Here is a 25,581-nt window from a genome sequence, read left to right as displayed (position 1 = left end):
TCAACTGAGCCGCCTTCAACACATCTGACGCCCTGACCTACCCCTACTAATCAGAGAGTCGGTGAAGCCAGCTGGCTGCACATGGTGACAGAGATTTCACAGCAGCATTGAGATCAATGCGATTCTGGGGTAAACTTGGCTGAAAAGAGTTATATGCTGTGGACCGAATTCAAGTAAACATCCCTTTGCTTCTGTTGTTAGTGGCTGTAAAAAGTAAACCCTGCCTCTGGAGAAAGGAATCTGTGTGTGGATATGAAGCCTGCAGCCAACCCTGTGCGGTCAGCACTGTGCAGTCAGCCAGGCCACTACACAGCAGGCCCTGAGGTTATCGCCTACTCAAGTGGAGCAGTGTGCCGTCCATTACCTCACTGTACTATCTGCACAACCAGGAAAAGGGAAATAGCTATTCATAGAGCCTCTCAGGGACTCGTACACAGCATGGGTAAAACAATCTACTCTGACAGATCACAGGGTATATCGACGATTATCATTTTGTGCCTGTCTGGAAGTGATTACTTAAAAAATTATAACCATTATAAATGATTCTCTTACTTAATATATAAAAATTAATAAAGGTATTCATTTCCATTTTAGTGGAACAGTGGTAAGAAGATTCAAATAATTAACTTAACCCTTTAAAGCACGCTCCGTTCTGCATAACTATTTTTAAATCCCGGTAGCTCTGCAACCACGTAAGCCAGGGTAATAAGTTTTTTTTGCATATGAAACCGGAGGAGTTGTACTTACATCTTATGCCATCAGCCTGTCCTAGGTCAATTTCCTTCCACATATAGCTTTGCAAAAACTGCATAAAAAGCACTTGCAGCAACAAAAACATAATATTCCAGAAACACGCTTTGCCGATCTGATCAGCTGTTTGTAACACTTCAGCTCGAACTATCCCGTGTCTGCCATGACCTGCCCGAAACCGGAAGTGACATAATGTTGAGGAAATGTAGTTTTTTTTGTTTGTTTTTTTACCATCAGGGCCTTATGAGCCTATACTGGTGTTTTTAAAAGTTATGTTTGACTTTATGACTTTCTGTGTCGTTTCTGGGATGCTTGGAACTAAAATTGCACTGCTGGAAATGGTTTATTTTGATGCATATGCTGGTTTTTTTGCAAATTTACATTATAATATTTATTTTTCGTTTTTCCTGCACTATATAAAAATTGGTGTATTTCAAAAATAAAACTATGAAGACACTTAAATTTCCTGTGGTGGGAAACTATTTTGTGCAACTTTTTTGTATTTACAGTTTTGAGGGACAGGCATCTTAAATTTCTCTAACTAGAAATATATATTAAAAAAACTAAAACGATTTTCAATTTTTTTATGGTTTATTGCACTTTTTTGCAATTTATGTAATTACTATGCACTTAATGCATACATATTATTAAAATTTGGGCTATAATGGTTGTATTGATGTATATCAACTTAAAATGCTCCCAAAAATGGCTCTACAGCATGTAAAAATATAATATAAGCTCTGGCAGACTTGGTTCTATGGTAGGTCTTAAAGGGTTAAGAAAAAAAAATCAGTTCTGCTTCTTCTGTTCACTCACATTAAAGTAATCTCAGAAACACTTTTTACTTTTACTTTCCACTGCTGAGTTCAGAGTCTTGTTTGCTCAGTGTTTTGCAAAGAAAAAAAAAGAAGAATGGCATTTGAAGATTTATATCATGGAAAAATAATCATAATGTTTGAAATACTTTTAGTTACAATCTTGAACAAATGGTCTTTATCACCTGGCTGTTCTCAAGCACAAAGGCATTTCATTATTTGTCGCTGACATCTCTAAAGCAAAGAAAACAATAACACAATAGGCAAAGAATTCTATCTTAAGCTTGTCTCAATGCACCAAGCAAACATGATTCATGGTAAATGGCTTTGGGTTAAGAGGCTGAGATAGAGAGATTGTGGGCTGTACTGTACATGTGGTTAATGATAAACCAAACAAACTGGGCTAGCTCTCCTAGCTGGCAAAACAGGACTTGTTGAAATGTGGATTACGTTGACAATCACTGGTGAGCACAGGAAACTGTCAAAGCCAGGGTCTTAGAATAACATCACAAAAAAATTCATGTTTTCAGCTTTTAAAGTGCTTTTAAAGCAAAAATGTTAGAGAGGGAGAACGAGGCAAAGTAAACACAATTAAACCCATGACTTCCTTCTTTGGAGTTTCATTGGAAATTAAAAGTCTGGCTAATCCCTCAACTTAACCTGAGTGAAAAATTCTATCTACTATATTGAACTCATAACAGTATCATTATGACAAGCATCTGTAATGACAACAAGGGGTAAAAAAGGGTTTAAAACTTTCCTAAACCCTCATAAGTCAGATATACGTCTCAAAGTTTATTTACTCGGAAGTTTAAATGTAGCCTCGAAAAGAAATCTCAGAGTTTCTGAACTTTTTCTTTTGCTTTTCTTTTTAATCTCCAGGGTTCCATCCTGGTTGCTCCAACAACATAATTACATGTAGTTAAGCATGAACTGTGGAGAGGGGTGAGCGAGAGACACCAGCTAAGCGAGAAGGAGAGAGAGTGCTGGAGCACAGTGGCTTGTCATTATGCATCTGTTTGAACCTTATACAGCATAGACCTAAACTTGAGACTGAGCCAGTGGTGCTCTGGTCCTCGTGTTTCCCGCCAAGTATCTTGTTTTTCTACTTGAAGAATCCACCTCTGAAACAAACACAGCATATTGCCTACTACAAGGGAAAGTTATTTTTAGCACTCTGGCCTATGGAAACTTGTAAGTATACCAAACTTAAATGGTCTTCCACTTTTATTAAATTGTGCAGAATTGTAATTTTTATGTTAGAAGTTAGTTGGGAATATATATATGATACTGATTCTCTGCAGCTCTTTGTCATTATCCTTACTTCTAAAGGAAGACCTTGACTCTCAGCTCTAAATCAGAGCATAGACAATACACTATAAAAACTTATAGTCTGATCAGCAGGCCTCGAAATGTCTTGGATCTATTGCGTCTGCTTTACATTTCAGCTGACAGTTGGGATAGAAAATATTAAAAAAGCAATCAGAGTGGGGAAGTTTTGTTACATTTGTATATTCCAGATATTCCACTAATTCAGCTTAAACTACACAGCAATCCCTTGACTGACACCTCATACCCAGTACCACAACAGCAGCCCATGCCCAATGCAGCAATGGCTCACATTCATTCACACATGCTCACATTCAAGCGCACACACCATTCTTTCTTTCCCCATCTTGATTAGATTACAGTGAGTGAGGTTGGTGACAGCCTCTGGGCACGCTGGAGGAGCGGTTGATATCTGAGCTCCTCAGCCTTCACTCTCAGCCAGTCAAGAGCGCAACGAGATAATATATCTGAAGAGCTGACCTCACCAACAAAATCAGTCTTTTAAAGAATCATGGGAACAATTTTGTCAACACCAGTCACAACTCTTAGAAAACACTTAAGGTTTTAGAAAGACTTTTTTATTATTTGTCCTGCATTGCAAGCACACTGACAGCCAAATATTAGCCTTGTTAATGTGTCACAAAGGCCTCTTGTTGACCCTACAGATGCTTAATCCACTCTACATCAAAGCTCAACTGTCATAGCACAAGCAAAGCAGACAATAAAAAGACATCGCCGATTCTTCAATGAAATGAGTAGGAAGGCTCTTTATTAAAAGATGACTAAACACAGATGCAGCAATTGCATTCCTTTTGCTATAAAACCTCATATCTATCTCTTTGACAAAAAGCAGAGGTAGGATGAAAACAGAAAGGACATTGTTCCTATTGTAGCTCATGACCACCTACCAAGGGCCCTTTAGAGAAGCATTCACCCTGGAATGATCAGGCCACTCTCCCCCCCCAAGGCTCTGCAGGCCTACAGAGACGGCTGGGCCAAACACATCCTGCCCATCGCCCGAGAGATTATTCAACTCAATGAACACATTGAGCGCAGAAACACAGGAAGAAACTGGAGCCTGCTATTCAGCAACATCTGAACCCAAACTACTCTATTCACACCCCACACCAGAAAGTGGCGTGGGTGTGAAAGTGGGAAGACATGCTGCACTTACTGGCTACTTCCAGCGAGGCGTTGTGGCTCACTGCCTCTCCCAGGTAGTTGCGAGCAACACAGACGTAAGAACCTTCATCCGGTTTACTCCGCCGTCCGTGGACGATGCGCAGGAAGAAGAGAGAGCCACTGGGAAGAAGCATGCGCTGAGAACGGGGATTGTCCCTGTCCGTTTCCACCCGCTCTCCATCCTTGTACCACTCCACTGTTGGGGTTGGACGGCCCTCTGCTTTACAGTTGAGAGTTGCGGGCTCCCCTTTGGAAACAATCAGGTCAGAGGGGTGCTCCACAATCCGGGGTGGGGTGTCCTCTTGGCGCAGACGGGATCCTGAGAAGAAATTACAAAAGTGACGATTTACATCTGCGAGTCCTTATTTAAGCTATTTAAAGGAATGATAGGCTTGTTGTGGACTTTGTCTTATTTGATTGAAAAGTTTTAAAGGGTTAGTGCAATGTGGCTACAGTAGATGCATGTAAATTTTAGCAGCTGATGGTAGGCCACTTTAAAATACTTTTTTCAGTATAAATTTTAAACAGCTAAATTAATTCTACTTTACATATATAGCAATAATCAGTTCTTAAGTATTAAACATGCTGATTATTTTTAAATACAGACAAAATTTGATAGTAATAGATGTATTTAAGGTACTATTTGAGGTTGTGGTGATGAAAGAAGTAAAGAACACGTCTTCCCCCCCCCCCAATAGCAGCTCCTGTGGTAAAGGTTAACATTGCTGCACCTTTGTGAGTGTCATTTCACAGATTGAAGAGCAGAAAAGGCAACGAAGGGAAAGGTAAACAAAAATATGACACACCTTGAAGGTTAAAAAGGAAATTAAGAGATAAAAGATAAGATAAAGGTGCCATGTGTAGCTTCATGACAGAAAAGGAGCAACAGCAGAAATTGCACTTTTGAAGAAAGACAGATGAGCCACAGCAGAGCCAACAGCAGTGCCAGGGGGTTAACACCCCAGTGCTATCTCTGGTCATTAATATTGCTCTCTGACCAGTCAGCTGTAGCTATCAAACCTGCTTTACATGCAAATTAGCTTCCTGTTGTTAATTCCTGAAGGGCGGGACTGGATGGCTGTGAATGCATTGTGTGGCTACACACAAAAGTGTGTTGTGTGTGTGTCTGTGTTACCAAGAGAAAGAGCTCTTCCCCTCTCACCATATCTCCCAGCATAGGCCTTTGGAGCCCATTCAGCACCAATTAAAGAGAGTCGGGTATAATTGGAGGCGCAGGCCTGCAATTAATTTACCCAGCATCCCGTGAACTTGCCACACTACCTCATTTATGTGCCATACACCCACCCATGTTACCCAAGAGAACTGGTGCTGAGAAGGCATCTTCTTGTGGTCGCCACATATTTTTGGTAAAGTCAGCATAATTAGTGACAGCTTTGTGGAAAGATAAATCACTTCAAGGCAAATGTGTACTTTGGTCAATGAGATATAATTAATCCAGTATCCCAGTGAAGGACATCACGATCCCAAGTCTTTTGAAATATCCCAATAGTAATGATTTTGACAGGTAAGGGCTGTGCGGACTTTTTGAAAATTGCTTGATTGATGAAAGAGACACTGTTAAAGAAATGGAGTTTTTATCTCAGAGGGTTGAGGCTTCTTCTGCACCTCATCATTCTTACATGAACCCTACACAAACACTGAAATGTGGCGTCAGCTCCTCCATTGGGACCCTGTTTGATGTTCATATGATTCTGCACACTTTTTTTTTAAATTATTGGTCACAAACTGCAGTGCTTGATTGCGGTGCTTGTGGGGAAAAATATCACAAAAGCAAACGAGTTGACTGTTTGCAGATTGCAAGGTTGCTGATTATTTTCTTCTCAGGTAATTTAAATTCAATGTTATTATTTTATTTAAAGCGCTTAATCTGGTGGAGGACAAAAAGAAAATCCTCCAATAACTTTTCCAAAAATGAAACACTTGGTGACACTTAACGTGAGCATTTGTTTAAAAACTGGAATTAAAATAATGATAATTAAATGAAATTCTGCGATTAAGATGGTAGCATATTAATGGTGCAGTGCAATAATTGTACACCACAGAGAACTGCAGTCAAAATGTACCCGTAATCAGTACTGTATCTGAAATTATTACACTAACGCCAGCAAAGCTGAAGTTTTATTATTTTGTGGCCACATGACACATAAGATAAAGTCACACACAGAAATCCCCACAATTCTGAAACTGTTTTGGTCCTGCACGTCAGACGCTCCGTGGGTATAAAAAACACATTTGTAGATTAAAGCATTTCTGAGAGTCGAACAGAAACAGATGGAGAATTAGAGAGCGATATATCAAGCCTTTAGCAAGAATGAATTAGTCCTCTATCTGGCACTGAATAAAGTTTATAAAAAATACATATCTCTGCTTTCTGGCTATTGAAACCGTCTCAACCAGTACTAGGCTAATTAACCCCCATTTGTAACCTGCTCTCAAAACAGACCTTTTAACTTAAAGTCCATATGCTAATAAAGACCCAGCCCTTTGGTCAGACAGCATGGAGCTGCACTAACTTTGCTAGCATACACAGGCTGATTACTACTGTAGCAACTGTACCACTACCACCCCTCAGCAGACAAGGCAGGCTAATATGTTTTATTAAAGAGGACTTTGAAGAGCTCAGCCGCTATCTGCTCTGCCCGTTCCCTTCCTGATTTAGATAGCTTCTCTCTAATTTGAAATGGTCTGAAGTTTGGGGCCTTATGGGGGAACCATTAACTATTTAGATGTAGCACACTGTGAAGAGAGCTGTGCAGCAGGCGGAACTGTGTTTGATCATTGACTGTTTACTGTAGATGATTATGGCCGATCTGCATGATGAACATGCAGACTGATGATACAATATGAAGTGGGCCACTGTGTCCTGTAACAGAGAAGCTGGTGAGAATAATTGTATTAATAAATATTCAGCAGTTGAAATACTGAAGTACACTAATAAGTGTTTTGTGTGCGTTTGCTGAGAGGGTGTGCGTTTTGAGCCGTGACTGGGTGCACGGGATGTATCAGTTACACAATGCTATCATCCCTTCCTCGTCACGACTGAATTCTTTCTAGGCATATTTTGCTTGTGTGTGCGTATGTAGGCTTTGCCGTGCTGATCCCCGCAGACACTTTGAGTGACCTCTGTTACTTCAGCTCCATTACCCCTCACCAGGGGAAAGAGAATTATCCTGTCAAGGAACAAACACTCCCGTGCTCCCTTCTACAGGTGCAAGCTTTTAGGAAATGGAAGCTCACTTCACTCCTTCGATGCAGCACACACAGACGACCAAATTTGAGACCGAAATAAGAGATGAACAGAGTGCGTACTTTCACCATTGCTTTCTCGCATTACTTTAAGTTGCACTCCCCTTTATTTCAAAGCGCTGCCCTTCCTTCTCCACTGCCGCTTTCAACCATCCTCCCCCCTGTTTTCTATCCCCCTCGTCACCCCCCCCCCCCCCCACCCCACCCCCCCTCTTTGCTTCCAGACAGAGAATGCAAGATGAGCTAATGCAATACACAGCTTCACCAAAGGGAAGCTGGGACTTCTACTGCAAGGATCTGATCGATTGGTGCCTGAGGCAAAATTCTACTTCTCCCTTAACCGTCTCACTTGCTAGAGAGCTTTGTGCATCCGTCTTCTCATTTACTCACATAGGGAGACTCACACTACACAGTGTTAAACTATGCTTGAGGGAGTCTTTGCTCACTGGAGGTAATTAAAAAACAACAACAATGGAGTCAGAGTTTTCTCACTCATGAAAGTAATCTTAGTAACAAACAACAATCCCAATAGCAAAAGCGAACACAATGAATTGGAAAGGCTCATGCCAAACCACATTGCCACAAGGGTGCAGACCTAGACATTGACCCATATACTGTACGCATGCAAGGATTCATGAAGACCTCCAGGCGTTTGCTCACTCTAAAACCCAGACTCTTCCCCCCACTCTAAACATGGATAGACATGGCATAAGAATGAGATTTATGATGGTTCTCATGAAGCAAATGGCCATTATATCACTAGGAATATTTATGTGTATTGAGATTATGGCTACTAGCTTCACATGGATTCATCTATATGTCTTGGGGCTAAACTTCATTTTCACCATGCAACATGAGATGATATACTCTGACTTTATATTCCAAAAGATAATCATGCTTCCTCAATCGGATTAAAGAAATATGCTAAAAAGAGACAGACTACTTCCAATGAAAACAACATAGTGAAACCTCAGGAGGGGACTATTTTTGCACTGGACTTGTAAAACTATCATGAGAGATGATATAATCAAATAAAGTCTCTTTAACTTTGCAGTGTAAGAATTTATTTGTTAATGTTTACTGCCAGTGTTAATCGCCCAGGTATCAACATGAAGAAGCAATAGAGTGCAACTGTACGGTAACAAGTTACAACTATTCCTAAGTCTGGGATGTGGCAATCAATCGAGCTAACTATTCTGACTTAAAATAGAGAAGAAGGCCCTCCATCGACCTTAACTCTCAGCAGCCTGAGGACAAGAAACCCCCCCAAAAAACACAAGGTTAGCTTTCGTAGAGACACGGGCCATTTCGTTAACACTTTTGCACTTTGAATTTAAAATGCAGTTGGAAGAAATCTAGAAAAGAGAAAAATAAATGAATAGGAAATAATAATAGAAATAAACAAAGAAAAAGAGACAGAATTAAAGAATTAAAAAATACTCTTTACTTCATAGCCTCAAGGATATACTTCTAATGCACTTGAAATAATTCAGTGTATATTTTTGGATTAAAACCATTGCTGACCAGATGAAAGTCCTCTGCTTTGCTAGTTATGTCCTTAAGCCTTTTTTAAATGTTTTTTTTTTTTTAAATTTCATGTCATTTTATTAATTTTTTGGCTCTTTATTCTGCTTCATAGTAGTTACCTTCTTTGCGCTGAAAAGCTCTATGATTGACTAAAACAGAACCTAGAGGAGGAACATGAATCCAGTTCCTTGTGAGACCAACTCAATACCAAAGATATTAAAATGTTAATATGATTTTTTTCTGTCCATTGACACCAGTCCATCAGTGGGGAAGACAACTGCATTTATTTATTTATATATATATATATATATATATATATATAATTTTTTTAACTAATCATGCACCACTGACTAAATCCCTATATGAAGGACTGAAGGAAAGAAGAAAGACAAGCTAAAAAGACGTAAAACAATTACCTAGCTTCAGCAATCAGTTCTGGTCCAGTGATTTCCCTAACTTCAAAAATGAATGTGCCTTTGTCCCTCACAGCTGTTTTCCATGGCTACTATCTTCACAGAGTGTGAGGAAGAGGAAGGGAGCCAGGCACCTGCCCTTTACCCCAGAGTACTCACGGGGGAGAAGGACAGTGAAGCAATTTAGATCCGTTGTCAGTCTGGTCCCCTGAGGTAGGGAGACAGGATAATGTGTCTACTTCCTTGACTGATAAAACAACTTCACAATGCCGGGTCATTTGACTGTCACAGAACAAAGGATCCCAGCGACAAATTTCATTTGATTATATGAGTGAAGTTGCTGCAAGTTTAATTTCCCCCATCAAAATGGGCAAGGTCACAGAATATCATAAAGAGAGGCAGTAAAATTGAAAGCTATTGCAGGAGCCTTAGCCGTATCATCACAAGCCATATCAGATGTCCAGCTGAGCAATGGTAAGAGATATGGAATATGGATCTGTGATAAGGAAGGCCAAGCACAGTAGGGCACTTTTTATCTACAGCCCCATTAATCTGTGATTAGGGGACTTAAGAGGGATTTATGGCAGAGATAAGAGCAAAGGGTGTGTCCCTCGGGGTAGCCAGGCGTACACAGGAGCCACGCCTGCTCGGGACAGGGCTGGCCAATAAATGACTTAACACAAAAGAAAAGGCACCCTTTTCTGATGAATTAGAGACGATAAGGGAGAGAGGGGCAGAGATAAGCGGGAGAGACGGACACAGAGAGAAAAGACGAGGTACTGTACTCCTGCTGATCAGATGACATTAACAGGAAAGTGAAACTGAATCTTTTACCGTTTCAGCCTCAGAATCCCACCCTGGAATGTGCTGCATGAATGACTTTGCCAGTTGCATCAGATCAGACCTGTTTTTAATGTTACACAAGGCTATCGCTTACACTCCTAAGAGGCAGGATTAGAGCCCTGTGTGTGAGTCTGTATGGAGCTCCAGAGGTTGGGTGATGGAGGGGGTTGATGGATATCTTTATGGCCTCTTTTCCTCCTCATCTCTTTGTCTCCATTTACCAAACACAACAGGGTATGGTTACCTCGCTTATACTACATCAGCACTTGAGAATAGTTATCAATTTCCAAAAAATGGTATCTCTGTCCAAATGCTTTTTTAACACAAGCAAACCAGAAGATTGTTATCTATGAGTTTATACACAACAGTACACTATTGGGTTGGCTGTATTTGTTGTTATAGAAACGAACACTCACAGATTACAATGCTCCCATTGATATTTGAGCAAAATATGGCTGTGGCAAACTGGCAATTTGCATACACATCACAACACCCCTTGATAAAAAACAAAACAACCCCCCTCCACCCTGCTTACTATTGTGCGTTTCAGCAGAGCCCACTACAATTTATCCAATCAATTCTTATAATTTTCACAATATGATAAACATAGAAGAAGAAAAAGTAAGCCCAATTACTTGTTATCTTCCACCATACTTGCTCCAATTTCCAACTTGTGCAAACACAACCTAACTATTAAGATCTGTCAGAGTCCCTTTATCACTGTTGTTGCCTTTGATCATCCTGTTGCTTGTTCTCACCTGCAATAAAATCGTGACAAATCAGCTGATGATACCATAAACAAGGCGTTCTACTTCCTTTACTCGGGGCCAAGGGTTACTAGCATAACTTCCAACGCTCTAGGATATTCACACTTATCGCTCATCAGGACAAGAGCCAGCAGAGGTCTCAAGGCCTGAAGCACCAGCCCGAGTTCCTGGCTGTGTCAGCTGGGAAACGCATCCTGGCGCATCCCTCTGCAATGCGAGCCAGGTTGAGAGTAAGACAGCATAGCAAAGTACTCCTTTGGGAGGCTGGAGCTCATCCTGCTCTGGGGCCCCCATCTGAATCTAAGACAATAGTAGCAGGATTTTAACTTCTGCACCAGGCTGTAGATACAAGGCACAGGAACAAGTATGATGAATGCAAAAATATTTGTTTCGTGTGTCTTTGAAAGAAAATGTGAGCACAAACGTATTTATAAATAATGTTACACACTGAGGTTTACCCCCACAGTTTAAACAATCCAACATAATTTCACATACACTGTCAGCAACATACCAAGCAGGAGTAAATGTGAAAAGATGTGGCAAGAGAAACACACACACTAAAAATAATGAATTTTCAACAGGCACCCATGGGACACAATTGTGAATGAATTGCAGTTCTTCCTGATACCAATCTGCTACAGTCAGTGTCATTAGACACAAACAAAAGCTGTCAAACTCTGCAGAAGGCCATCAGGGCAGATTTCATTCCTACAGGATAAGTATAATAGCTATTCTTTATTATATCAATTCACTGGGAAGAGGAGGAAATCTGCAGTGGAAAAGACTGGAATGCTTGTTAGGATGCAGCAAATTGGCTCTGGAGACCGCAGGCAGATGGGATGAACAGAGCAGCGTGGATGCAAGTACAGAGTCCGTCTGTCTGCATGCATGTGTGTCAGTCTGTCTGGTATCTATCTATCAATCTATTCACAATGTGTGTGTTTGTGTGTCTTTGAGCAGACTTGCAGACTCCTCAAGTTGACCCTGTATATTCACAGTGATGACCTGAGAAGAAAACCTAGCTCAGACTTCTCATGAATGCCGGTGTCAAAGATGTCATTCCATCAGCAGTGCAGATACCCCAGGAAAAGAGTTGTAATTAATATGGAGTGCAGATGACAGGCTTGGACCTTCTATTAAGGAGCTTCATGCAGCACAGTCAAGGCTTCAAGTAAGAGTCGGGAGGGGATGGGGGGGATTACTGAAAAGAAGCACAAGGGAGCAAGACTGGGCAATTACTTCTTGTTTTTGTTTTCCAGCATTGCCGGTTTTTAATGAGGTTTGACCAGTGTGATCTCTGGGATACATCAAAGCTTTCTACAACAGCAGGATAGGAGAAGCAGAGGTAATTGAATACACTGGTACATTTATTTCCCAACAGGGGACAGTGAGTATCTCACTGCTGACTTACGCAAGCTGCTAGACTTGAAATCCTCAAGTGATTAATACAACTGTATTTCAGCAAAATTAAGTGTTTACTGTTTTTGAAAAAATAAAAAAAAGCATTCAAGCAAGAATTATGAGCATATTTCGATGGGAATGGCACAGTAGAGTAAATGTAAATAAAACAGTTTGCTTAATTTAATTTCGAAAAGTGCTGCCTGCTTAGTTTTGTGTCAGTAACAATATGATCAGGTGATTCTCTCCTCCCAAGGTCGCTCTCTGGGCTAACTGCAGTATTTCTGTCCAGCCACTAGACATGTGGGGACTGAAGGCAGGGGAGGGGCTGAAAGAGCAGTGAGGAGGAAGAGGGACCAGCACACTCAGCTGGCACAGCCCAGTCGTGGGGAGTAGGGCATGTGGGCTTAATGCCAAGAAAGAGAACTGCTCTGAAGAGATGCCAATGTGAATTGAGGCAGGCATGGCCAAAAGCACCTAATGCTTTTTTAAATGTTATTTATTTGATGGCAACAGTGATACAAGTCTACTTTGGACCAGCGTTACATTACAGTTGCTTAGTGCAAAGCTGAGGACCTTAACTTCTTATGTGGGCTATTCTAAACACTCAGCCAAAAACATTCTGTAGTAAATCTCAGACAGCTGCATGCAGAAAGGGAATTTCATTTATTGCATTCAGTCGAGGGCACAGTGGTAACATCTGAATGTAGAAACCCGGCACATTTCCTTCTGGTGCCCTTTAGGTTAAAAGGGCAAATACAGAGCACATAGTATTGATGTGTCAATGTGTGCAAGCTTAGGTATTGGCATATGCAACAGCGGTTCACATACGGTTGGCTATGATGGTATTCTTAAAGTGAAACGTGGCTCCCACAGCATAGGTTAAGACTCTGTGGAGCCATGTGGCAAAATCCCAGATACACCAGCATGGGCCTGCTGAGTGGGACATGGCCCAAGTCCAGCCAAATGGAACACAAATTGCCCCAAACTGTTCAAAACCTTGCCTGGAAAAAATTTAAGTGGGATGTAAGGTTTGCCATGTGATGCACAGTAAATATTTGGTCAAAATTAATGAAGGGGCAAAGTCTGCCAAGAAGCCTTTTTCTAGACGTCCACAGAGGGGAGACTGTGCCCAGTCTGGCATTAAAAAGAAATTTCCTTTTGCAGACAACTGCTCACTGGCCTGAATGCTTTCCAGCACCCACTTACCACGTCTCTTCCTCAAAACATACACACCAACTGTCCAGGTACACAATGTAATGAACCAAATACTGCTTCCTTTGATGCTTCAAAGTGAAAACAACTTGATCGCAAATTTAGTTACTCCCCATCTGTCAGTGTTCCACATTTGACAGCAGAAGCACTGCTCAGACTAAAGCTGTGAGAAATGCTAGTTTGGAAATATTGATTTAGGATGATTTAAAAAAAAAGAAAAGAGAAAGTATATCTGAGTATATCTTAACATCATGCCCTGCCACTGGTCTACTCAACATCCTCTTTTAAAAGTGACCTGTTGAACTGCCAAAATAATGATTTTCAGACAGTACTTCATCATATATGCAGTGCAATACATTATGGTGTGAAAGTCCTTTGTTAGGATAACGGGAAATATGACCATATGTGGAAACGTGTGGAAATATACATGAAAATACAGCACACAAAACAAAAACTGAGTTTGTAAAATTTAACAAGCTTGTAAGTCAATATTTGGTATGACCAATGCCAACGTATTCTTCAATACACTCCAAGTCTTTTAGGCAAACTTTCTTGTAATTTCTTTAAAAAGTCTTCAGGAATAGTTATTCAGGACATTCAAAGTTCTCCTTTGGATGTTGGCTGCCTTTTGCGCCATCGTCTATCAGGATGCCACACTGGTTCAACGTTAGTTAGATTCCTTTTTATGCTGAATGCTCCACAGGTCACTGTTAAGTCATTTAACGAACAACAACAAACCAAAAAAAGAAAGAAAGGAAAATGGTCAGGTTCAAGGACTGTAATTAAAATGAATGAAAAAGCAGCCAATGGCCAAACTTTAAAAGATCTTCAGAAAGCCTGACCAGACCAGAGAATTATAAGTCTGGCTCGTTGAAAGAAAAAATAAAGAAATAAGGGGTCGCTCAAGACTTTTGCACAGTACTGCAGCTAAATTGAACATTAGTTAGATTTAGAAGCTACGAATGGAAGAAGAGTTCTGAATTATTTTGGTCTTGTCTAAGATGCTCAACGTATTCCAATCATTGTCACTGTACGCTGTGTAGAGGTGAAGAAAGAACTGTAGTATTTTCTGGCTAGACAACCTGTCAAGACTACATTTTAGCAGGAAGTAAAGCCTTTCTACATTAATGACTTCTAAGGCAGGAAAGGTGAATCTGTCAAGGCAAAGTGCAAACAGGGAAATGGGGATGAGGCCCTAAACCTACAATGAACCTGTTTTAAGTCAGAAGTATGAAGCTCACCATTGAGAGTTGCTGACTGACATACAGACAAATACCAAAGCAATCTTATGTTTAAACGCTGAGGAAGCTGTCTTTCACAGAGTACCTACAATTGTTATTCAATTAGAGCTTTCATGGTTTAAGCAAAAGACGGCACATCAGAAGGAAAGACGGGAGGTGACTGCAAAACAATCACACAGTTGAAGGACTCTGAACTCTTTACAGAAGAACTGAAGCAGATTTGCAAGTCTCTCGAAACTGAGAAGTAAAAGCTTTCTGAAAGAGGGGAAATTCGGAGCCTTTACACATAATTAAAAGGCGTTATTCTTGTTCAAAGAGTTCAATAGCATTTGGACATTTTAGAGACTGTGGCACTTCACACATTATCAACCAAGAAAATAAGAGGAAAAAACAGTTTGGGGTTTTTGTGTGAGATTCAATGGTGACATCAGGTTTCAGAAAAAATAATGTCACCAATTCCCAGAAAATATGTGAGGCTGATAATGGGCTGGGATTAAAGTTAATCTCTTAACTCAGAGCAACAGTGTATTTACATGATGGGGAAAAAAAAAAAATCACCCAGTTATTTGAAGCCTCCTCACCATGGTTACTGCTGAATGGTAGAACAGGCTCCAAAAGCAGTCCTGTAATAGTAAGTTTCAAGGTCACCTTCCCATTAATTATGTTTTTCAGTGCTTCCCCTTAAATAAAGTGCACCCCTCCTACTTCTATCACTGTCTTTTGTGTGACAGAATTAGCCCCCAGGAACCAGTAGATTTAGCTGCTGACAGAACTCACAATAAGAGTGGCTTTTAATCATGAATCTGCACTGCATAAATAGATAACAAATGTTTCAAAACATAAAATAAACAGAATAATAATAAAAAAATGTTTGATATAGGAAGACAACCTTGTCACCAAAGGGAATCTTGAATCTTAACAGTGGCAGCATAGCTGAGAGGGGGAGGAACCAAATACATTAATCAACTAATTAGCAGTCTCTCTTTTAACTGCTAATTTAATCTATTCCTCTCAGCCTCTTTAATGGTATTTTCCCCTGTCAGTTATAACCAAAGGGAGGTTTAGCATTTCAAAAGTGTATCCAGGCCTTGAAATGAGAGGGTAATAGAATGGTCACAGAGGCTGGGAGGAGGCCTGAGCTCTGGGAGTGAGAAAGAAAAGACGGATACAGGGAAAGGCTGTCCTCAATGCCATCTCTCAGTCTCCCCAGTGGAGAAAATGAAAGGGAGGGAGGTCTGAACCTTTTTAAAATGCACAAGGCAGAGCACCCCACGGTAGCACAGCTTCACCGCCACAGCAAACGGTAGGCCCAGGGCAAGCCCTGTGAGAGTTCCTGAGCATGCAAATGTTAGACACGTGAGGGATGTTGGCCATGCAGCCCGAAAACCAAACCAAACCCTCACCGCACCACTGAAGCTTTGTTCCAGGATCTTTAATTTACTCAGCACTTCTAAAAATCAACTTCACCTGTCCCCACATGTCCTCCTCTAAAAAACCCAACTCACAGTTTACCACCTCTATCACCCTAATCAGCACATTCAGCAGTGCCATGAGGGAACAGTAAGAATATGCAATGTGCGCACAGGGAGCCATATCAAGAGTATTCCCACAAGCTGGCGTATCGTGGTATGTTTGACTGCTCCATCCTCCCCTTCGTCCTCTGTTCTTCCTCCCTCCATCCCCCTTCAACACCCTAGGGTAGCCTTTGTGTGTAGCTGCACTCCTCTCTTCACACACCCTCAGTCTCTGGTGAACTATTCTCTTCCCCTCCTCCATGCCTTACAATCGCCCCGTTAAGGCAATACAATACGGCCTCCTCGTCCCTTCCCCACAGGCTTTTTCTGCGTGTCGGCCTGCTTTATTTAAGAAAGACTCTGCACTGACCAGTCACAAAAAAGGCAAGTCTTAAAAAAATTGGGCCAAAACAAAAAAAGAAAAGAAAAAAAGTGGGGGATGGGTAAAAGGATGAAGAGATTTCTTAAGCCCCTTTTGCCACCCCACACAAACACAAGCCCCATGTGCCTGTCTTTTATTCTTGATCACATCTATATTACTGAAATGATCAGGACACCAGTAATACATTCAGGATAGATCAAAAAAGCATGCATGTGTGATACAGAATCAAATGTAACTTGTAGGGCTCTGTAGGAAACAAAAAAGGTCTTTATATTTTTTTAATAACAGAAAGCTGTGGGAATTCTAAGGGTGCCATTTGTGAAATGGGACGGAAACCAGACAACACCGTTCATCCTATAAGGACACAACATTCATCACTTTTAGACCGAGTGGCAAGAGGGAATGTTTGTCCTCCACGTCAACCGACAGAACAAGATGCATTAACTATATTGGCCCAGGAGTCTAATAGCCTAGACATGCCTGCTGCCTTCAAATATCAGCCAGCTGCAGACTAAAATGCTTATATGACTTATATGAAGTTATGTTCCAGAGTATTCTTAGTGTAGACAGCTTATCTCTGTCTGGCTATACGTTTTTGGGGCTTAGACCGACAGACAACTTGACAGACAAAGTGATACTTGCTAAGTAAGTCATGACAACATTATCAGCATGGAGCGAGCAATACTCTACGAAACTCACACCGTCTAAACTGAATCCTGGTGAGACACAGCCGTTAATTCCTGTGGTACTTAAAATACCAAGAAGTTGACACAAAGGACATTGAGAAGTATCTTCCTCAGGTTTTTTTTTTTTTAATCTAAATCCTCCATTTCTCCTTGCAGACATCCGTATCAGTTGAGCTGCAGCCACGGCAAATTACAAACTATTGACGTCAGATGGATTTGTTAATTAATCCAATTAAGCAGTCCTTTGAGGTCATTAAAAGAAGAGCAGCCGAGGGAAGGCAGATCATCAAGAGTCACTGCCTAATTTATCTGCCCTCAAACAAACTGTTTTGAAATGTTTATCTTGTCGGTCATTAATGAGTTAGCCACAGTTCTCATGGACAGGAAGAGCACACTCGCTGGCCTCCCACATTCCTCCATGTGTTTTCACTAAGCCAAAGTCTACCTAATCCCGGATCTTAGGGTGTAAAACCCAGTTTGATTCGGATTAGGATCAGATTAAAGTGTATTAGTGGAAGTTATGGAGCTACAGCTTTATGGACACCATCATCTCACGCAGGTGTGAGATTTTTAGAGGTGACACGACAGACTCGAGACTCAAATTTCTTAAGAAATCTGCTTTGCTTACCCAAAATCAGTTCAGAAGGTTAAACGCTCAGATAAATCATTATTTCATCATCATCAAATTTTCATCATATTTTATTCGCCACATGCAGTAAACTGCAGTGAAATGATTATTTGTATTTTGGGGCCATTTGAAGCAACTCCTAAACACTATTTCACAGAACTGATAAAGAGAAATGGGTAAGGGAAAGACTGGCTTTAATGAGCATGTTTCCAGGCCATGTGGTAAGAAGCCAGGAGACAGAGATACGTCTCACCTGTGGTCTCTGGCCATTAATTGGCTCTGGAACCTGCTGTGTCCTGTCATATGAAATGTTGTGATGTAGCAGGTGGAAGTGCTCCACGATTTATCAGCACTTATGGGTCAATTTGTCAAGACCTCCACAGCTTGAATGTGCCAGGGCTGGAGATGCTTACCGAGGTGGTACCACTCCCACTGTCTATGTTTTTATCAGCATGACTACACATTCACACTTAGGCACTCTGTTGGGCTGGATGTAATCACTCCAAGGGTTTATAACAGCATAGAAGCCAACTTTTAGAGGAAAGTCTGATATGTGCCTTAAAGGTAGAGCCTCCCTGTTAATATATATATATATCATTCTAACAACCCTTATTTCCTCAGAGTAATCCATAGCATCTTTCTGTGTGTGAGAAGCAGAGCCACCTCTTGCCCTCATCTGAATGGCACCTCTGAGGCGAGTGCAAGGTTTGATGAGCACTTGGAAGAGAGATAACAACCATTTAGTGTATAGCAGGAGGACAGATCATTCTGATAACAGGGCAAGACAAGACAGAAGGAGGTATCAATTTACACCCTTCACACACAGCAAAGCGGCAATAAGCAAGTCATCACAAGTCTGTCAGGGCAAAGGTCATTTTATCTCTTACTTGCTATTTCACAGATACAAGAAGTATTAAAAATATATTCTCTCACCCAGGCTAAATCTTGAACGTTTAGAATAGGATACAAAGACATGTTACTAAATGCCACTGAGAGTTTGCTTAAGGGATCTGATATATTCCCTACTCCAGAATAAAGTTCTCAGCCATGCAATTAGTGGCAAATGTGAAATATTTTTTCCTGGGAAGTGGCATGAAATCTAATTTTCCTGACACTTGTGTCTAAACCAGGGCTAGTCATTATAGTATTTCTTGTCCAGTCCATCTCTCCCCAGAAAACATCCCGAGACATTCACAGACGGGAGTAATTGGAAACTCTGCTCTCCTACAGGACGGGACCATTACTGGCTTAGGAGCCAGCTTAGGGCGGAGCAGATTCAATTCTCAGCCCTCACCTCTGACCTGACTTCCTGTTTAGGTGCTACAATATTTTCTTGTAGGTTCACAAGCTCTCCCCATCACCATACAATAAACAATGGCCAAACTTGCATGAAACAAGTCAGAGGTTCAAATAACTCAATGCAGAAACACTGAATCAAAAAATGGATGAATATGGGCTGCCAGACCTTATAGGGAATGAACTGGATATTTTATTGGGGATAGGTCACTTTAAGGCTTAATAAAAGTCATTTAAGTGTGAGTATGAGTTTTGCTGACTATTACTTAGGTAATGAGGTGTGCAGTAGCAACAGTAAACTGCAGTAAAGGGTTCAAATGTCACTGCTATTTCTCTGACACAGTAGTTTCTTTACAAATATAATGTATATTGAGCATCTTCCTGTATAGAAGTTCTGATAACTAGTTTTTTTTGTTTTGTTGTGCAGTTCTTTGTCTACAAAATGTCCCCATTCCAAACCCTCTCCTCTTAATGTCCTAAAATGAGGTGGTAAGCATTTCTTCTCAACTCTGAAGCAGCTGACCTGGAAACCCCAGCTAGCACGGTCCAGAAACTCTATAAAGAGATCCATGTGATGGGTGAGAAGAAACAAAATGTGAAAGATAATGGGAGGGGGGTAATGCAGGATTAGGCAACAAAGACACCTAAAACTGTTGTAGTTCTACATGAGTTGCATACATTTGTATTACAAAACAACCGATGTAAAAAAGAAAGAAAGAAAAGAGAATAATCTCTGTGATTTGATTTTAATTTTATAAGCATAAAAATAGTGTTGCACTCAGCAATAATCGTGGTCCAGGGGGAGAATCTTGACATACATAGAAACATGTTCCCCATAGGGGCATGTGCTGTCTGTATGACCGATGATAGCTGCTCTTTCCACTCATCCCATACGGCCTCAGCACTTTATGTGTGACTTTATGTGTGCTCAGCTTTTAAAAGTTAAGACAACCCCTTTACCCTGGATGTTGACTTTTGTGGTGAAAGAAAAAAAAAAAATCACCGTTTCGTGTACTTTTCTCATTTCAAAGCATGAAAGTGAAAGAAAATACATTAATAAAATAGGATCATCTTACAAAGGGCAGAGCAATGACTACAACACACTTCCTAACAAAACTCCAGCTCTCAAAATGTGTTTACTTATTTCTGGTAAAGTTTGTAACTACATTAGTGCAGAAACCATTCTGCACGGAGTGCTCCTAAATCAAATACGTTTGTGCATCCACTGTCACTTAAATCATTTTAAAACGGCCTTTATAAAATTAAAGATTAAAACTTGAATTTAATTCTTCCCCGAATTTTTCATTTCAGCTAGTAAAACCCCAGTTAAAGGCTAGCAGATTACTTTGAATCATTACCAACGACTTACCTGAGCACACATGGAGAATTCCTAACAGAAATACAAATCCAATTAAAGTTGGAGACATCATTCAACGTCTCTCTTGTGAGAAATGTTCTCGTATAATCCAAATTATATAAATAAAAATTGAGGCATCCGCTTCTTCATGTCAAACTTCACTCAAAGGGAAAAAGCTTAAAATCCACAGTTTAAAAACAAACACACTGATTTTCGTTTGTGAGTCCCAAACGCAAATGATAAAAGTCCAAGATCAGTCCAACACGAGCCTGATATGGCTTCTTGGTGTAGGTGAAATTGGGGAGTTGAGATGGGAAAGAATAAAACAGAAACAGTCCGAGATTTCAACACATGTTCTGTTCCAGTAGTCCAGTTCAACTGAATGATAGCATGTGTTAAATGTGTGCTAGAATCTCTCAGCGCAGAAGTGGCAGAGCTTTATCCTTTCTTTGGATTCATCCCGTTGCTGCTTTCACTGATCAACCAGGATGTGTTGTTTAAATCGTTTAGTTCCTTTGTGCAAAAAAAGTAGCAAAGTAATAATTCCAGCGCAAAGCAAAACTTAAGTCCAAAAGTGCGTGAAATCACGCCAGCGGTCGCCAGAGTCCACGCTAAACTGCTTGCAGTCACATTATTTCATTCCAGTTCTGAATGTGTCACTTGAGATCGGAAACTTTGCGAGTTAGTCCTATCCTCTCTTATCCACCGGATCCGGACACAAGATCACTGCAACTTTTCCATCACTTTCCCCCCCGTTTCTCCTCCGCTGCAACTCCTATCACTTGTGCGCGTCGCAGACACCGAACCTCAGGCGAGTGGGGGGGAATACGGATTCATATTCACAGGATTTCATTCAAGGAAAGCGGAATGCCTCGTCAGTTGGTATGCGCCTTTCTACCCCCTCCATAGACCCGAATCTTTCGCAGAGAGGAAATTTAACCTCTTCCTGCCTGGATCCCACCGAGCAGCAAAGTTTCACAGAGACAACTGGCAGTCTACTGTAATTTCTTTCAGTATGTCCAGTCATGAGACAAACCCTAGAAAGCTAGTCTATCCGGATATGTGTTTTATTATTTCTGTGGCTCCTGACCACGAACATGCAACAGCCGATTCCAGTGCTATTCCTACAGGGATTTAATATAATGTTTTCACAACTCATAGTTAGTAGTCCCTGTAATGGGTTTAACATACTTTAAGGTTTTGTTTTCCCTCCGATGGTTTCTTAGACCAGTGATTATGCAACTTTATAAACTACTTTAGGTATAAAATTTTGTTATTTTAATCATTTTAAGCATTAGGCTAGAGTTGGATGAAATATCTCTTCTTTAAATATCCAATACTGTTTTTAAAACTCCCTTTGTTTTACAGTACATGTAAAACAGTAGTCCTCCAGTCCAAACAGCTAAATGCTGAGACTGGGAGCTGAACTCATAACATGTTTTTCCAAATACCCCCAGCCTTTCCACCGTTTCAGAGAAACAGTATGAATATATTTTAATATAAACCCAAAGAAAACAGCTCACAGTTATTGCGACAAAGTGCACCGTCCATGACCACAGATAGTTAATTGAATTCTGACAGTATTTATATTCTAGCTTATCATTTCCTTAAAACAAAAACAACAACAACAACAACAACAACAACAACAACAACAACAACAACAGAATAACCTATATAAAATGTGTCGTCCCGCGCCCCCTTTTTTGTGAGATTTCTCCGCTATGGTCAAATCAGTGCAGTTTATAGATCCCAACTTCTGAGGCGCAATAGTAGGCATGACGACTTTAGACAGCGAGTAGCTGTCTAACATGTATAAATTACAACTCAGCAGGATATACTATATACTTTATTAGAAGACCCAAAATGTGGAAAGAAAAAAAAAAGGAATAGCAAAAAAAGAGCCACTGAAAGACACATTGCCTCACATTAGATCAGAGCGTCTGTGTCGGATCAATTGAGCATTTGTTACCACACAGCGCCCTCCAGTGAACACTATGTGAAATAATCCAACAACGACTGCTTTGTCTGCTTTCGTGAAAGAAGGTGTGGCAGTATTACCACCTGGCACTGAAATATGTGCCCCAGCTTTTTTCAGACAACAAGGAAGTGTTCACACTGTGAAACCTGAGCACACTGGCTTGCTGTGATTACTGTTATAAGGCGTTCATCTTCATTAGAGGGAAGGAAACAGAGTATAACAAGCCCTAACAATCCTTTCTGTTTTACCATGACAGCATTTTGGATGGTAAAAATATTATTATGAATACATAAATTAAAAATATTTCTAACACGCATGGTTTAGAACACCTCTTTCTGCATTCTTAAATTTAAAAAAATATTCTTAGATCTACTTTAAGCCTTCGCTGCTTTGATTGTTTCCTTCTCTGTGCCCCAGTTTTCGCTCCTGCTGATGAACAATTCCACATGACTGACATATTAAGAGAGCAGTCTGTTTTTGTTTCTCATTCATCCATGTGTGCATTACATTACACTTTTACACACTCCATTCTCACTCCATCCTTGTGCCAGGTTTTCCTAAAAGCTTTTGCAGCCCTGGATCTCTAAAGTGGCTGTTCAGTTGATCACTACCAGTTGAATAGTAAAATTTCCTCTAGCCAGCAGCAGATGACAGTAACATAGAAGCAATTATCAGCTAAGTTCATGGTTAGCTCCATCAACACAGGAGGGTGTATGAAAATGCTGACTGCTACAAGAGGACGTGAGTATTTTAATGGCTAGATGTTGCCCAGCAAAGACTAAAATGTAGGTATAAAACTGAATTTCACATAGCAGACACAGTTATCTGTGTCACAGATCACTCATAGGGCTGTCTTATGTCTTTTTTCACATTAGCTACAAAAAAGGAGACCCCCCCCTCCCAAGATGACACAAGAGAGGCCGAAAATTGTTCCCAACAATAAAATGCCGTTATGCTTTTATGCCATTCTTGGACTCTAACCAGGACCAGGACAATAACTAAATATGGTCAAATTACATTAAAGTCTTTTGTAATCTGTCTTCTTGTAGTTTATTTTCTTCTTTCTTCACTCTTCTTCAATGGTTGTTAAGAAAAGAAAAGAAAAGACAAGAAAAGAAAAGAGCCAGTACAAGTTATGATGACTGAGCTCTGTAAATGGAGGTTCTTTGTCCTCACACTTCCTTCTATAACCTTGATTAGACTAGCAAAGGGAAAAAAAGTGACACAATATCAAGGCTGTGATGGCAAGAGCCAAGCTGAGAGCTTTTAACACTACAGCCTAACGTTTCCTACAAAACATCTTCCAAGAATTTGTGAGGTAAAAAAGGACACAAAAACACCCGCTCCCAGACTGCAAAGTGCTCCAAATAATGTTTTAACAGTTGTTAACTAAAATTACTTTTTGATCCTGTCAAAAATTTCAACTGGTAGTTACATGGCATTGCAGTTTTGTACTTACTGTGAAAGATCTGGCTACACTTGTGGAATCGCCTCAAAGTCTGATGTTTTCTGTGAAGTTCAGGATTGTTTGGCATCTGTTTGCACCAATGGGACTTCTGTAATCCAGATAGGCGATGGGTCGCGTGTGGACCCTTATGGTCTTTAGGGACTCCCAGCATGACCAACATTGCAAACACCATCACCAGCAAACCAACAATCTGCATGGCGATGAGTCTACACAACACAGAGCCAGGGTAATGTAGATGTGCATATAAAAACACACCTTTCAAACAATCTACTGAAGTAAGGAAATTTCACAAACACTCCTTAATTCATCCCTGCTCCAATTAGATAAAAGACACTCCTTAAAATGTAGCAAATAATAAAAATGCAATCCAAATTCTCCAAAGCAACAACTTGCAAACACTGCCGCACTTCCCACCAGTCCTTCATGCTGCTACTCCTGAGATCTGCCAAAATACATAAACCCCTGCAGTCTTGGCTACCCTCCTAAATCCAGGGACAATGTTTCGCCCCAGAGTACGATGGGATCCTAATGAGGGCAAGTCTATGTACAATATGCGTGGTGAAATTCGCTCCCTTCTCCATCTCTTCATCCCAATGCTCAAAGGAGAGACTCTCTCTCATCTTCCCAGTCTTTTCTTTCTCTGATAATTCTTTTTAATATTCAAAAGGAGTTTGTGGACATTCTGTCTTTTCTTATGATGTTTCTATGCATGCAGCAGCACAGGGGATCCTGTTGACTACATGCTGGGCGTCTTTTCAATTCTGCTGGCCTCCTCACAAAACCTAGGCCCCCTCAGCACAGAGGTGATGGGGTGAAACACAGGCAGGCTATAGCAAGGGAGCCTACATCCCCCTTTTTTCTGACTAAGACTATTTAATGGCTTTCATTCCCATCTCGCCAGCACACCAAACAAGATCGCATAAGACAAAAACTTTCCCCCTCAAAAAGATGCTCCCTATTGAGAGGCAAACACAACACTCTTTCCCAGAAGACAGAAAAGTGATGCAGTATGGGATTTAACGTTCCACAGGCTAGCGTTGTTACTCCTAAATCCATTGAGGCATAAACAGAGACAGACTTGCAATTGGAGTCACCTTGGAACCACAGGTACAGTATGTTTGAGTTTCCTTCACAGGCATTTCGGCTGGACTGTTACCATACTTTACTCGCCTCACATTGACTACAGTCAGCTTCTTCTCATTCATGTCGTGTCCTTGCAGAGCCATCCTTTTATTTATTCATTGTGCTACTTTTATAACACAACAATTCAAATTTACAGTCTCCTTGAGTTAGCAGTGGACAGCACAACCCCAAGGTGTTTTCAAAAGATAAAGACGAACAACTTGAAGAAAAAAGGACTTGTTTAAATGGATTCTCATAGCATTTTACAAGACAATCAGCAAACACCTCCAGGGAAACTTTGTCCTGCTCCTGATTTTGACTGTAATGCATTTTACAGTTGCACAAGTAGCCCATCACAAATCAAAGAGAATATCTGAGATGTCAGGAGAGAAATGTCCTTTGA

At 40.7% G+C, this 25,581-nt stretch overlaps 1 protein-coding gene across 7 annotated transcripts in view; it reads right to left on the bottom strand.

Annotated features, from left to right (window-relative positions):
• robo1 (roundabout, axon guidance receptor, homolog 1 (Drosophila)) overlaps window positions 1–25,581 on the bottom strand; it is a 226,514-nt gene that overhangs the window by 111,462 nt on the left and 89,471 nt on the right. For 6 of the 7 annotated variants that reach the window (XM_086262022.1, XM_086262024.1, XM_086262019.1 and 3 more), the window contains one exon: window positions 4,069–4,395. In XM_086262022.1, the coding sequence (XP_086118148.1) occupies window positions 4,069–4,395 (327 nt within the window). Of the gene's footprint in view, window positions 1–4,068; window positions 4,396–20,622; window positions 21,509–25,581 lie in introns of those variants that run through there. The other variant, XM_086262023.1, reaches the window with a different exon arrangement.

This window comes from Aulonocara sp. 'chitande type north' Nkhata Bay, linkage group LG14 (assembly GCF_057382095.1).
Source record: "Aulonocara sp. 'chitande type north' Nkhata Bay isolate Kocher_YH1m ecotype deep benthic linkage group LG14, A_spYH_male_GT1.1, whole genome shotgun sequence".
NCBI lineage: Eukaryota > Metazoa > Chordata > Actinopteri > Cichliformes > Cichlidae > Aulonocara > Aulonocara sp. 'chitande type north' Nkhata Bay.
Note: the sequence above shows the minus strand (reverse complement) of the source record. Positions and strands in the feature narration are given on the sequence as shown.